At 40.3% G+C, this 12,469-nt stretch overlaps 1 protein-coding gene across 4 annotated transcripts in view; it reads left to right on the top strand.

Moving 5' to 3' along the window:
• Positions 1-12,469, top strand: part of LOC144682896 (neutral amino acid uniporter 4-like) — a 314,358-nt gene that overhangs the window by 15,206 nt on the left and 286,683 nt on the right. For all 4 annotated transcript variants that reach the window (XM_078545761.1, XM_078545763.1, XM_078545762.1 and 1 more), the window contains one exon: positions 6,880-6,964. In XM_078545761.1, the coding sequence (XP_078401887.1) occupies positions 6,880-6,964 (85 nt within the window). The remainder of the gene's footprint in view (positions 1-6,879; positions 6,965-12,469) is intronic.

Below are 12,469 nucleotides of genomic sequence, written 5' to 3'. Positions count from 1 at the left end.
ATCCATCGCACTAAGTGTCACAATTTGTTACTCATGCTAACGTTTGTTCCTTTTGAATAAATGAGTATATAATGTTAGAAAGACAGACATTTTCTACTGGTTTCCTTTGCTCTGTAATTGATCTCAGATTTGACCTGCATGCAGTTAGCCTAATTGATCTCAGGAAGCACAACTACTAGATATTGTGGTTTAAAGGAACACACAACCTTGCATTTCTTTACTTAGCAGCTTGTTAACGGTTGTAGCTGTCTCATTTTTAGCATGGTGAGGTTTGCAGCGTTTTGGTGGGGTGGGGGGTGCGGTGTTGGTGGGCAGTAGTGATAAAAGGAAAAACGTTGAGGCCAATTTATATTTCTAACAATAGACCAGAGGAAATAATTTTAATGCTATGTAAGATTTCTTTTGGTGAATTAGTTATAAATCATTCTACTGATTTTGAATGTGAGCAATCACCACATGAAAGTTTATGAAAGGTGGGGATTGAGAAAATATGGTGTTATTGGAATGCTGGATTATTCCGAGAAGTTAAATTGAATTAATTCCAATAAACTTTGAATCAGAATCAATTCATTTCCAGCTTCTAGCTCTTCCAGGTACTATTTTTCTCAGGTAACCTTATTTTTAATCTGTCCGTGTATTCTGCAAAGATAATCAAAATCTGAACAGTTTTCCTTCCCGAAGGACATTAGTGAACCATGAAGTTTCTCTTGCCAGTTTTCTAGTGCTGGTTGCGAACAGTAAGATTTGTTGAGTTCAGTTTCACACTTGCTATGGTAGGATTTGAGTTGATCGCCTCCAACAGTATTCCAAATTCTTAATAAGCATTAAGTTACTGTAACCTGGATTCAGGAAGTAAGAAAACATTGAAAAAGAAATGCAAGTCCTTTGCTTAGTATGAGTGGTTTTATTATTGGGATTGCAGGAAGGGGAATTTGACAGTGACCTGAAACAGCATCTGTCCTGTATCGATGAATGAGTTCTAATAAATCAGAATTTGTGTTTTTATTTCAAATTATTTAGGCATTTCTTTGCAAAATTATAACAAAATGATTATCTAAAGTGTTATAGTTGCGCTTTCTATAAAGCCAGTACACAAGTTTGTTGCCATCAATATTTCACTAGAGTAGAGAAAATCTAATACAATGTTTTGATCGTTATAATGACATTTTTGTTTTATATTTTAATGTTCAGTCGAGAAGTTGTTTATTGATATTTGTATTTAATATATTAAATAACCTAACTTTTGCAAGATAATGACTTTTAAGGGAACTCAAATGCATATGTAATTTAATCTGTTTAAAAAAAATGCTCAAATTAGACTATTGCTTCCAATGAAGATGACCCTATAATGTAAAGACCTTTTGAATTACTACCTTTTGAAGTGTCTGGATGCTCCTTAGACATAAATCTCATCTAGAAATCCAGGGGCCCTGCTATTTTTATGCAGGCACTGGTTTTCTGTGATAGATGTTGAGATTTAATGGCAGTAGGATTTCAGTGTCTCAAACTTTGAAACTTGAGCTTTTTTTTATTCATTAATGAGATGTGGGTGTCGCTGGCTAGTCCTACATGGTGGCGGTTGTCAGTTTGGATGGTGCTGTCTAAGAAGCCTTGGTGAATTCCTGCATTGCATCATGTAGATAGCACACACTGCTGCCATTGTGCGACAGTGGTGGAGGGAGTGAATGTATGTGCAAGGGTGCCAATCAAGTGGGCTGCTATATCCTGGATGGTGTCAAGCTTCTTGAGTGTTGTTGGAGCTATACTTATCCAGACAAGCGGAGAATATTCCATCATACTCCTGACTTGTGCCTTGCAGATGGTGGGCAGGCTTTGGGGAGTCAGGAGGTGAGTTACTCGCTGCAGAATTCCGAGCCTATGACCTGCTCTTGTAGCCACAGTACTTATATGGCTAGTCCAGTTCAGTTTCTAGTCAGTGTAACCCCAGGATGTTTATAGTGGGGGATTCAGCGATGGTAATGCCATTGAATGTCAAGGGGCGATGGTTAGATTTTCCCTTGTTGGAGATGGTCATTGTCCGGCACTTGTGTGGCACGAAAGTTACTTACCACTTGTCAGCCCAAGCCTGGATATTGTCCAGGTCTTGCTGCATTTGGGCATGGACTGATCCAGTATCTGAGGAATCACGAATAGTGCTGAACATGGTGCAATCATCAGCGAACATCTCCACTTCTGACATTATGATGGAAGGAAGGTCATTGAAGCAGCTGAAGATGGTTGGGCTGAGGACACTACCCTGAGGAACTCTTGCTATGGTGTCATGGACCTGAGATGATTGACCTCCAAAGATCACACCCATCTTCCTTTGTACTAAGTATGACTCCAGCCAGCGGAGAGTTTTTCTCCCTGATTCCCGTTTACTCAGTTTTGCTAGGGCTCCTTGATGCTACGCTTGGTCAAATGCTGCCATGATGTCAAGGGCAGTTACTCTCAGTTCCCCTTGAGTTCAGTTCTTTTGTCCATTTTGAACCAAGGCTGTAATGAGGTCAGGAGGTGAGAGACCCTGGCAGATCCGAAACTGAGCATCAGCGAGCTGGTTACTGCTAAGCAAGTGCTGCTTGATAGCCCTGTTGATGACCCCTTCCATCACTTTACTGATGATCGAGAGTAGACTGATGGGGTTGTAATTGGCCAGGTTGAACTTATCCTGCTTTTTGTGTACAGGACATAGCTCGGCAATTTTCCAAATTGCTAGTAGATGCCAGTGTTGTAGCTGTACTAGAACAGCTTGGCTAGGGGTGCGGCAAGTTCTGGAGCGCAAGTCTTCAGTGCTATTACTGGAATATTGTCAGGATCCATTGCAGTATCGTGGAGTGAAGTGAGTTGGCTGAAGACTGGCATGTGAAATGCTGGGAGCTCCAGAGGAGGCCGAGATGGATCATTCACACGGTACTTTTGGCTGAAGATTGCTGCAAATGCTTCAGCCTTATCTTCTGCGCTGATGTGCTGGGCTCCCCCATTATTGAGGATGGGGATATTTGTGGAGCCGCCTCCTTAAGTGAGCTGTTCAATTGTCCACCACCATTCATGGCTAGATGTGGCAGGACTGCAGAATTTAGATCTGATCTGTTGGACGTGGAAAGGCTTAGCTCTGTCTATCTTTTATTGTTTCTGCTGTTTAGCAAGCAAGTAGTCCTGTGATATAGCTTCAGGTTGACAACCTCATTTTTAGGTATGCCTGGTGCTGCTCCTGGCATGTTCTTCTGTGCTTTTTATTGAATTTGGGTTAATCTCCTGGCTTGGTGGTAATGGTAGAGACTGGGATATGCTGGGCCATGAGGTTACAGATTGTGGTTAACTACGGTTCTGCTGCTGCTGCTGATGGCCCACAGTGCCTCATGGTTGCCCAGTATTGAGTTGCTAGATCTGTTTGAAATATATTGCTTTTAGCAGGGTGGTAGTGCCACCCAACACAATGGAGGGTATCCTCAAGTACTGTGCGGTGGACAGATGCATCTGTGGCAAGCAGGTTGGTGAGGATGAGGTCAAGTATGCTTTTCTCTTGTTGGTTCCCTCCCCACCTGCCATAGGCCCAGTCTAGCATCTATGTCCTTTAGAACTCGACCAGCTTGGCCTGTACTACCGAGCCTACTCTTGGTGATGAACACTGAAGTCCCCCACCCAGAATACATCCTGCATCTTTGCCACTCTGTGCTTCCTCCAAGTGGTGTTCAACACGGAGGAGCACGGATTCATCAGCTGATGGAGTGGAGGGAGTGATAGGCACGGTACATGGTAATCAGCAGGAGGTTTGCTTGCCCATGTTTGACCTGATGTCACGAGACATCATGGAGTCTGGAGTTAATGTTGAGCACTCCCAGAACAACTCCCTGCCGACTGTATGCCACTGTGCCGCCACCTCTGCTGCATCTGCCCTGCCGGTGGGAAAGCACATACCCAGGGATGGTGATGGTTGTGTTTGGGACATTATCTGTAAGGTGTGATTCCGTGAGGATGACTATGTCAGGCTGTTGCTTGACTAGTCTGTGAGAAAGCTCTCCCAATTTTGGCACTAACCCCTAGATGTTTGCAAGGAGGACTTCGCAGGGTTGACAGGGCTGAGTTTGCCACTGTCATTTCCAGTGCCAAGGTCGATGCTGGGTGGTCCATCCGGTTTCATTCCTTATTGACTTTTTAGTGGTTTAATACAACTGAGTGTCTTGCTAGGCCATTTTGGAGTCAAACACATTGCTGTGGATCTGGAGTCACAAATAGGCCAGACGAGGTAAGGATGGCAGATTTCTTTCCCGAAAGAGGATTAGTGCACCAGGTGGATTTTTACGACAATCGACAATGGTTTCATCATGAACTTTTAATGGACTTTTAATTCCATTAACTTTTTATTTAATTAGATTTTTATTGAATTCAAATTCCACCATCTGGGATTTGAACCTGGGCCCCCAGCATTACCCTGGGTCTCTGGATTGCTAGTTCACTGCACCACCGCCTCCCCTCGAATATATGTGAATATTATAAGGCTCCTTTTCATGTTCATGCTAGAAAACCAGATACAGTCGCTTGATGTACAGTACATTGATTTTTGCAGCAAATAAATTTATTTTTAAGCTTTGCTACTGACCAGTGTGGGCCTTGTTAACCTTTGGAGTGACATTACAGTAATGCTGTATTTCACATTTTACTTGTTGGCTCCTTGCCCATATAAAATGGACATATCAATGTTTGTTAGCTAACTAATATAAATAAATTTTGTTAAAGCTGTTTTAAAGTCTTCATTGTTGTCAAGTTTCATTTTGCTGCTTTTACTTAATTGTTTCTTCATTTTTTTCCCCCACATTTGCTCTTGTTGCTGTTTATGTAACAACATTTTTTTTGGAGTCCAAGACTTGGTTAAGTTCCTGTTTTTGCCACAATCTTGTTTGCAGTTGCAAATAGCTATCAGAGTGGAAATTCTTTGAGTTTCAGTAGTGCTTGCACGATTTAGATGAGAAAGATAAATCCATGTGGGAACAAGAATGGCTTTAGGTACATACCCATCCTTATCTCAGGACCCACATTTGTAGACTAAGGCATCTGAGAGAATTCTGGTCTTTGGTGCATTCAACTTACAAAGATTGTCAGAGTTATGTCTTTTAAGGTGACCTGCAGATAACCTTAATCAAGGAGACGAACCTTCTTATGATGTTCAATGTTTACACTCAGTTCCAAACTGCCACCCATACGCAGATACACCAAGCAATTGACTGCCAAGAGGCAGCGTATTTATCTCCTGTGGAAAGTAGATATCATGGGGTGGCGATGGCATAGTGGTATTGTCACTGGACTGGTAATCCAGGGACCCAGGGTAATTCTCTGGGGACCCAGGTTTGAATCCCACCATGGCAGATGGTGGAATTTCAATTCAATAGAAATCTGAAACCAGTGTTGATTGTTGTAAAAACCCATCTGACTCACTAATGTCCTTTAGGCAAAGAAATCTGCTGCCCTTACCTGGCCTGGCCTACATGTGACTCCAGACCCACGGCAATGTGGTTGAACAAGGGCAATGAATAAAACAAATAAGAACTTAGAGTGGCAGGATTCCCAAAAGTGGAGGGTATCTGAGATGGCACCCGTGTGGCCATTTGACTGTCAGATCTTTGCTCCTTTGTCCCCACCACTTGTTTCTCTCCAAATTTTGCATCATCATACCCACTGTCCACATCTAGATCAACATGTTGATGAGATGGATTTGATGTCTTGCCGTCAGCCACTAGTTGCAATGCTGATGTACAACTGTACAAAGATGGTAAAAGTTTGCTCACTGCCACCCCTTCAAATACAACTTGCATTTCATGATACCAGATAGTGTCTTAAGTGTCTTTATGGTTTTAAGTATGCTTGAATAGGGATGAGTGAAAGGGTGACAAGATGTAAATGTAGGATTGCACTAATCCTGAGTTCAGGAAGGACCTTGTGTTTCATTTCTTCCTACTACTCCTATGCTCTTTATTTTCTGGATAGCCCTGTCAAAGGCCTCTGATTGGTGAGCCTTTTTGCAATTGGTACCTATTTTGAATTTTATGCCATCTTGTGCAAACTAATGAATTGAAGGAGTGCATTCGCAGCAGCAGATGTTCCCAACCTGCTTGCCATCTGTGTGCTGATAAGTGAGTGTGCAACTAGGTTGTTAGATTGATCCAATGGGTAAAGCATTTGGAAAAATTAGTGTGGTAGGGCTTTCTTGACTATGCATGTGATTTTGGGCATGCAATACAACGTCAGTGCAAAATATATTTTTGATTTGCTAGCAGTAAAAAAAAAAAATGGATGAATGGGAATGGGATACCAGTAAATATAAGAAAATACAGGAGGTTGACTGCATACCTTCCAACTGGAATTCCTTTACTGTTCACCAATGGATCCATCAGGTGTCAGCTTTAACTCAGTGATTGACAGCTTTTCTCCTCGAGGCAAAATTATGTGGATTCAGACTCTAATCCTGCTCCTTGAGCACATTTTGACATTTCAATGCAGAAGAAAGCCTCACTTTTTGAACTGCTTAACTGCCTCTCAGGTGGATGTAAAACATCCCATGGTGCTATTCTAAGAAAAGCAGGGAAGATTTTTCTAGTGTCTTAGCCAATATTTATCCCTTAACAAACATCATTGGAAACTTATTATCTTATTGCTGTTATAGGATCATACCAAATGTCTGCCACTTTGCCTTGCATTACAACAGTGACTATACAGTACACCTAAAACTATTTCATTGTCTGAAGCACTTTACAATGTCCTTGGGCCATGAAAAGTGCTATATAAATGAGATATATTTTATTCTTTCTGTGTGTCATGTAAGAATTAAAGAACCTACTTTTAACATTCTCTGTTAGGTTGACATGCATGTACTTTTCTTTTTAGGGTGACTGTTGAGTTCTTCCTCATCATTACACAATTGGGATTTTGCTCAGTTTATTTTGTTTTCCTTGCTGCTAACATGAAACAGGTGAGCTATCAGTGGGCAGTTAAAATGATTTGTTATTAAGTTTTAACAACAGAAGAAATTGTGGTTGACTTACTCCCTTGAAAGCTTGAAGACTCATTCCTCCTTTCATTCATCTTGCAATCTTTCTGTATCAAAATTAAATATGTCTTTGTTGCTTAGAATGTCAAACTGATTTATTTGTTGTATTTAAACCATTAAAAGTAACACTGCTATTGAATGTTTAAGCAGACTATTCAGAAGGCGGGTGTAATGATAAAAGGGTACAATAGGTTAACATCAATTTTATATTTATACAATAGGGATCATTGAAACCATTTTATTACATTCTTTTCAACTGATGTGATTATGATGTGTATCCATCCCAAGACCCATATTTTTAAAAAGACAAAGGCTCAGTCACTTGCCTCAAAAGGGACCACGGCTATTTTTAGATATTACTTTGAGGACTCTATACTCCAGAAAACATCAGTCTTCCATACTTGGTTAGGTATGGAAAAAGGCCAGCAGTTCACTGGCACAATTACTACAATGCACACTTGGGCATTATTTAGTAAAAGCAAAATTGCAACTGTTCCATTATGCATTACTTTTTAAAAAATTAACATCACACCATAATATCGGTCAATAATTGTGTAACACTTCAAGTTTCTTAGCTCAACTTGAAGAACACTATCTCAAACTTAATTAAGAATCTGTTATGAACTCATAAAAGTCTGAATTGCAGTTGCGGGCTGACATGTAGTTTCCCTGTCATAGAGAAAATGCTAGAATCTATTATTAAGGAGGTTATAGCAGAACACTTACAAAATCTTAATGCAACCAGGCAGAGTCAGCATGGCTTTGTCAAAGGGAAATCATGATTGACTAATTTATTGGAGTTCTTTGAAGAAGTAACAAGCAGATTGGATAATGGAGAACCTGTAGATGTGGTGCACTTGAATTTCCAAAAGGCATTTAATAAGAACATAAGAACTAGGAGCAGGAGTAGGCAATTCAGCCCCTCGAGCCTGCCCCACCATTCAATATGATCATGGCTGATCTAATTTCAGCCTCAACTCCAATTTCCCACCCTCTCCCCATAACCTTTCAACCCGTTACTAATTAAAAATCTGTCTATCTCCTCAAATTTATTCAGCGTCCCGGCATCCACTGCATTCTGAGGTAGTGAATTCCACAGATTCACGACCCTTTGAGAAAAGTAATTCCTCCTCATCTCTACCACCCCTTAGCCTAAAACTATGGCCTCTTGTTCTAGAATGTCCCACAAGGGGTAACATCCGCTTCACGTCTACTTTGTCTATCCCCTTTAGCATCTTATATACCTCAATTAGACCTCTTATCCTTATAAAGTCTAGCGAGTATAGGCCTAAACTGCTCAATCTCTCCTCATAAGACAAGCCCTGCATCTCTGGAATCAATCTAATGAAGCTCCTCTGAACCGCCTCCAATGCAACTACATCCATCCTCAAGTAAGGGGACTAAAACTGTTTACAGTACTCCAGGTGCGGTCTCACCAATGCCTTGTACAGTTGCAACAACATTTTCCTATTTTTATAAGGTGCCATGTCAAAGGTTAATACACAAAATAAGAGCTCATGGTGTTAGGGGGTAGCATATTAGCATGGATATAGGATTGATTAGCAGGAAGCAGAAAGGGGGTATAAATGGCTAATTTTCGGGTTGACAAGCTGTAACTAGTGGAGTTCCACAGGGATCAGTGCTGGGCTCTCGACTGTTTACAATCTATATCAATGATTTGGATGAAGGGCCCAAATGTATTGTAGATAAATTTGCTAATGACACAAAGATAGGTAGGAGTGCAAGCTATGAAGAAGACATAAGGAGTCTGCAAAGGGATATAGACAGGTTAAGTGAGTGGGCAAAAATTCAGCAGATGGAGTATAATGTGGCAAAATGTAAGGTTGCCTACTTTAGCAGGAAGAATAAAAAAAAGTATTATTTAAATGGAGAGAGATTGCAGAACTCTGCGGTACAGAGGGATCTGGGTGCCCTGGTACATGACTCTTAAAAGGCTGGTTTGCAGCTACAGCAAGTGATTAAGAAGGTAAGTGGAATGTTGTTGCTAACTGCAAGAGGAATGGAATATTAAAATAAGGAAGTTTTGCTACAGTTTTGGTTTCCTTAAGTATATAGTTGCGTTAGAGGCAGTTCAAAGAAGGTTCACTTGATTGATATCTGGGATGGGGGCTGAGTTACTGAAGAAAGGTTGGACAGGTTGGGCTTGTATCCATTGGAGTTTAGAAGAATGAGAGGTGATCTTATTGAAGCATAAAAGATACTGAGGGGACTTTACAGCGTGGATGTTGGGAGGATGTTTCCGCTTGTGGGAGAGACTAGAACTAGGGGGGACAGTTTAAAAATAAGGGGTCTCCCGTTTACGATGGAGATGAGAATTTTTTTCTTTAAGGGTTGTTAGTCTGTGGAATTCTCTTCCCTGGAGGGCAGTGGACACTTCGTTAGATAGATTCTTGGTTAACAAGGGAGTCGAAGAGTATTGAGGTCGATAAGAAAGTAGAGTTGAGGTCACAATCCGATCAGTCAGCCATGACCTTATCAAATGACACAGCAGACTCGAAGGGCCGAACGGCCTACTCCTGTTCCTAATTTGTATGTTCGTAGTTTGCCTTCACCTTAAGTCTCTTGCTGGTTTTCTTTAATTTTAGCAGTACTCAATGAAGACTTGTTTGTTGATGTTTGTCTTAATTTATGTGAATTTTTCAAGTTTCAATTTTATTTTCCATCGATTTTTTTTATTTTGGTACATAACCAAAAAACTCCCAATACCCGGGAACAGTGAAACAATTTCACTTTTTTATGCTTGCTCCTTAGCCTTTACTGCAGAGGAAATCCAATGCGCTCATCTATTTGCTTCCCAAATTGTTGTAAGTTTTGCCATTTAGCAATATAACATTGAAGCATAAAAGATATGGGCAAAATGTATGATGTAAGTTGGGGACTGAACTACATCTGCACTCAATGGTTTTATTATCTCTTATCTCCTTAACTCCACTTCATTCTAAGTCCAAACTTGGTCTGGACTCCTTGTGCAATTTTAGAGGGTGTTGAGAGGAATATTTAGAAATTGTACCACTCATGAGAAAATAGCCACTTTCAGAAGATGCACAAACATTTCTAGAGATGTTAGGAAATGTATTTTAAATGCGATAAATGGCTTCTTACTTTTCAGAGGATTGAAAGATGAAAAGATGTTTAGACTTCGTAAAAAAACTTGCAGTTTCTGGTTGAAATTGCAATGGATTGATATCTTTCCTGTTTATTACTGATAATTCCTCACACTTAGCAGGCCAGTCTGAGATTTTCCAGTCCATTCCTTCTATTCCAGTCCATCTTGAATCCAAAGGTATCCCTGCTGAGGAAGTTTTTGAGGCAGTAACTTAGAGACATGGCATAGAATGGAGTGCTTTGCATTTTTAAACTTTTTTCTGCAGTCACCTCATCTCGTATTTTAATCAATGAATTTAAGTAATAGGAAAGTTTTCCCCTTTATTGAATTAAAATGAGTTCAGTTTCTAAACAAAAACTGACTCTGTTTCTGTTGTGTCACAGATAGTCTTTGAATTTTTGTGTTCACTGTTGTGATTGTTGCAGTGTCATGATGCCCCTCTAAGACAGACCATTTTGCTTGTTGGCATCTCTCTTTCTGAAGTGTTCTTGCCTAGCCTTAAAGTAAACAGTCAATTTCTCAAATGATTGAAAAAGATTGCATTATCAGTGTTCCTCTTTATTGATGGAATATCTTCCTAATAGCTTGAAGTTAAATTTTTATTGGCTTTTGTATGCAGGCGGGAGCAAAAGACAAATTTAGGATAGTACAGGAATTTTTTCATTTGATCAATGTATTGAATGTAATTCCAGCTGGAGTAGTGGCGGTGAAAACCCTGGAAACATTTTAAGACGTAAAGTTTAGGATTTTTCTGGAAGGATGGATGAATTTAGATAAGTCGAATGGTCTTTGCATCTGTGGCTGTCTTGTTACCTAGTGATCTTGAGAGTAATAACATTAAAAGGGAATAATGAAAATTGATTGGTATTGGATCTGTAATGATTCTAATTTTTCAGTTGTTGGATTTAGAAATTCCATGTAAATTGATTGAATTTCTAGAAAAGGCAGTTGATTCTGAGGACCAAGCTTGGGAATTATTAACTTCATTGGGCAAAATGTGTAAGTGGTAGAATAAAAGCAAATTAATACTGACATCTTTATGGCATTGCATGAATAAGAAGAAAAATGGGGAGTAGTGGGGGCAGACATACTCTATTATTTGTATTGAAATAGCTAAGGATGAGATTAAGAGAGCTATGATGTACTTGACTTGATGCTCATTATGTCTAATGCCTGTAATCAACAAAGCAATTATAATGTTCAAACTGTGCAGCTAAAACAATACGGTCCAAGTTAGAGGAACTCATGCTGAAACTGTAAAGTGCTCTGTTAGATCCTATGATGCGTACCCTGTTGCACTTTCACAGTTGTTTTGTGAGTTTATGGATTTAAGATGCAGGCGTGTGCTACTGTCCTACAGTGCTGCTGCTTGCATCACTTGATCAACTTGTTTAATTCAATAGTCTTGTGGCTTCAGCATTGTCCTGTGTGCTGCTGGTGCTGGATGAATTTTGAATTCATTTTAATAAATTACAGTTTAAAAAATAACCCCAAAAATCCCATAAACTTCTGGTGTTTTGGGTGGGAGTAAAGAATGGCGGAGAACGGAGGGGAACAGCAGCTGCAACAGTAGGCCATGGAGATTGACAGGCGAGTGGAACCTGAAGAGTCTGGGGATGAAGAAGGACGGAAGAAAGGAACTATTGATGAGATGTCTCAGAATATAAGTTTGAGGGGAACTGGATGAAATGCATCAGGAGAGCCAGACACTCCAGTTGATATTGACACCATCATTTTAGATTCTGAAGCAGAAGATGTCGATCTCAACCACTGCAGAATTGGGAAACTAGAAGGATTTGATGTACTGAAGAATGTGAAGGTGCTGTGTCTTTGTCAGAACCTTATCAAGACCATTGAGAACCTTGAGCATCTGATAACACTCCAAGAGTTAGATCTGTATGACAACCAGATCAATCAATTAGAAACTGGAACTGAATTTAATGGGGAAAGAAATCAGTGGAGCAGGAGCAAACAGGTGGCAATACTGTAGTCTGTATGTTGCCAGCATGGGATTTGTTGTTTGCTAAGGGGAGTGAAGCAGTACAGTCAGCTAGGGAGGCAACAACCATGACGAGGGCAGTGAGGAAAGCTATTGCATATACGGAGATTAGCAAGAAAGCCACGAGGGACACCAGGAAAATCAAAAGATTGAAGAAATTAATGGGGTTTAATTTTAAGTGGGATTTAGCTGGACGAGGCCACGTTGCCAATGATGAGATAACATACGAGGGTTGCATAAAAGACTAAGGTCAGAGGAATGGCATTTTTTGGGAGTGGTAAAGGAAGGTGGATGTCGTGGT

Source organism: Cetorhinus maximus, chromosome 7 (assembly GCF_964194155.1).
Source record: "Cetorhinus maximus chromosome 7, sCetMax3.hap1.1, whole genome shotgun sequence".
Taxonomy (NCBI): Eukaryota; Metazoa; Chordata; class Chondrichthyes; order Lamniformes; family Cetorhinidae; genus Cetorhinus; species Cetorhinus maximus.
Note: the sequence above shows the minus strand (reverse complement) of the source record. Positions and strands in the feature narration are given on the sequence as shown.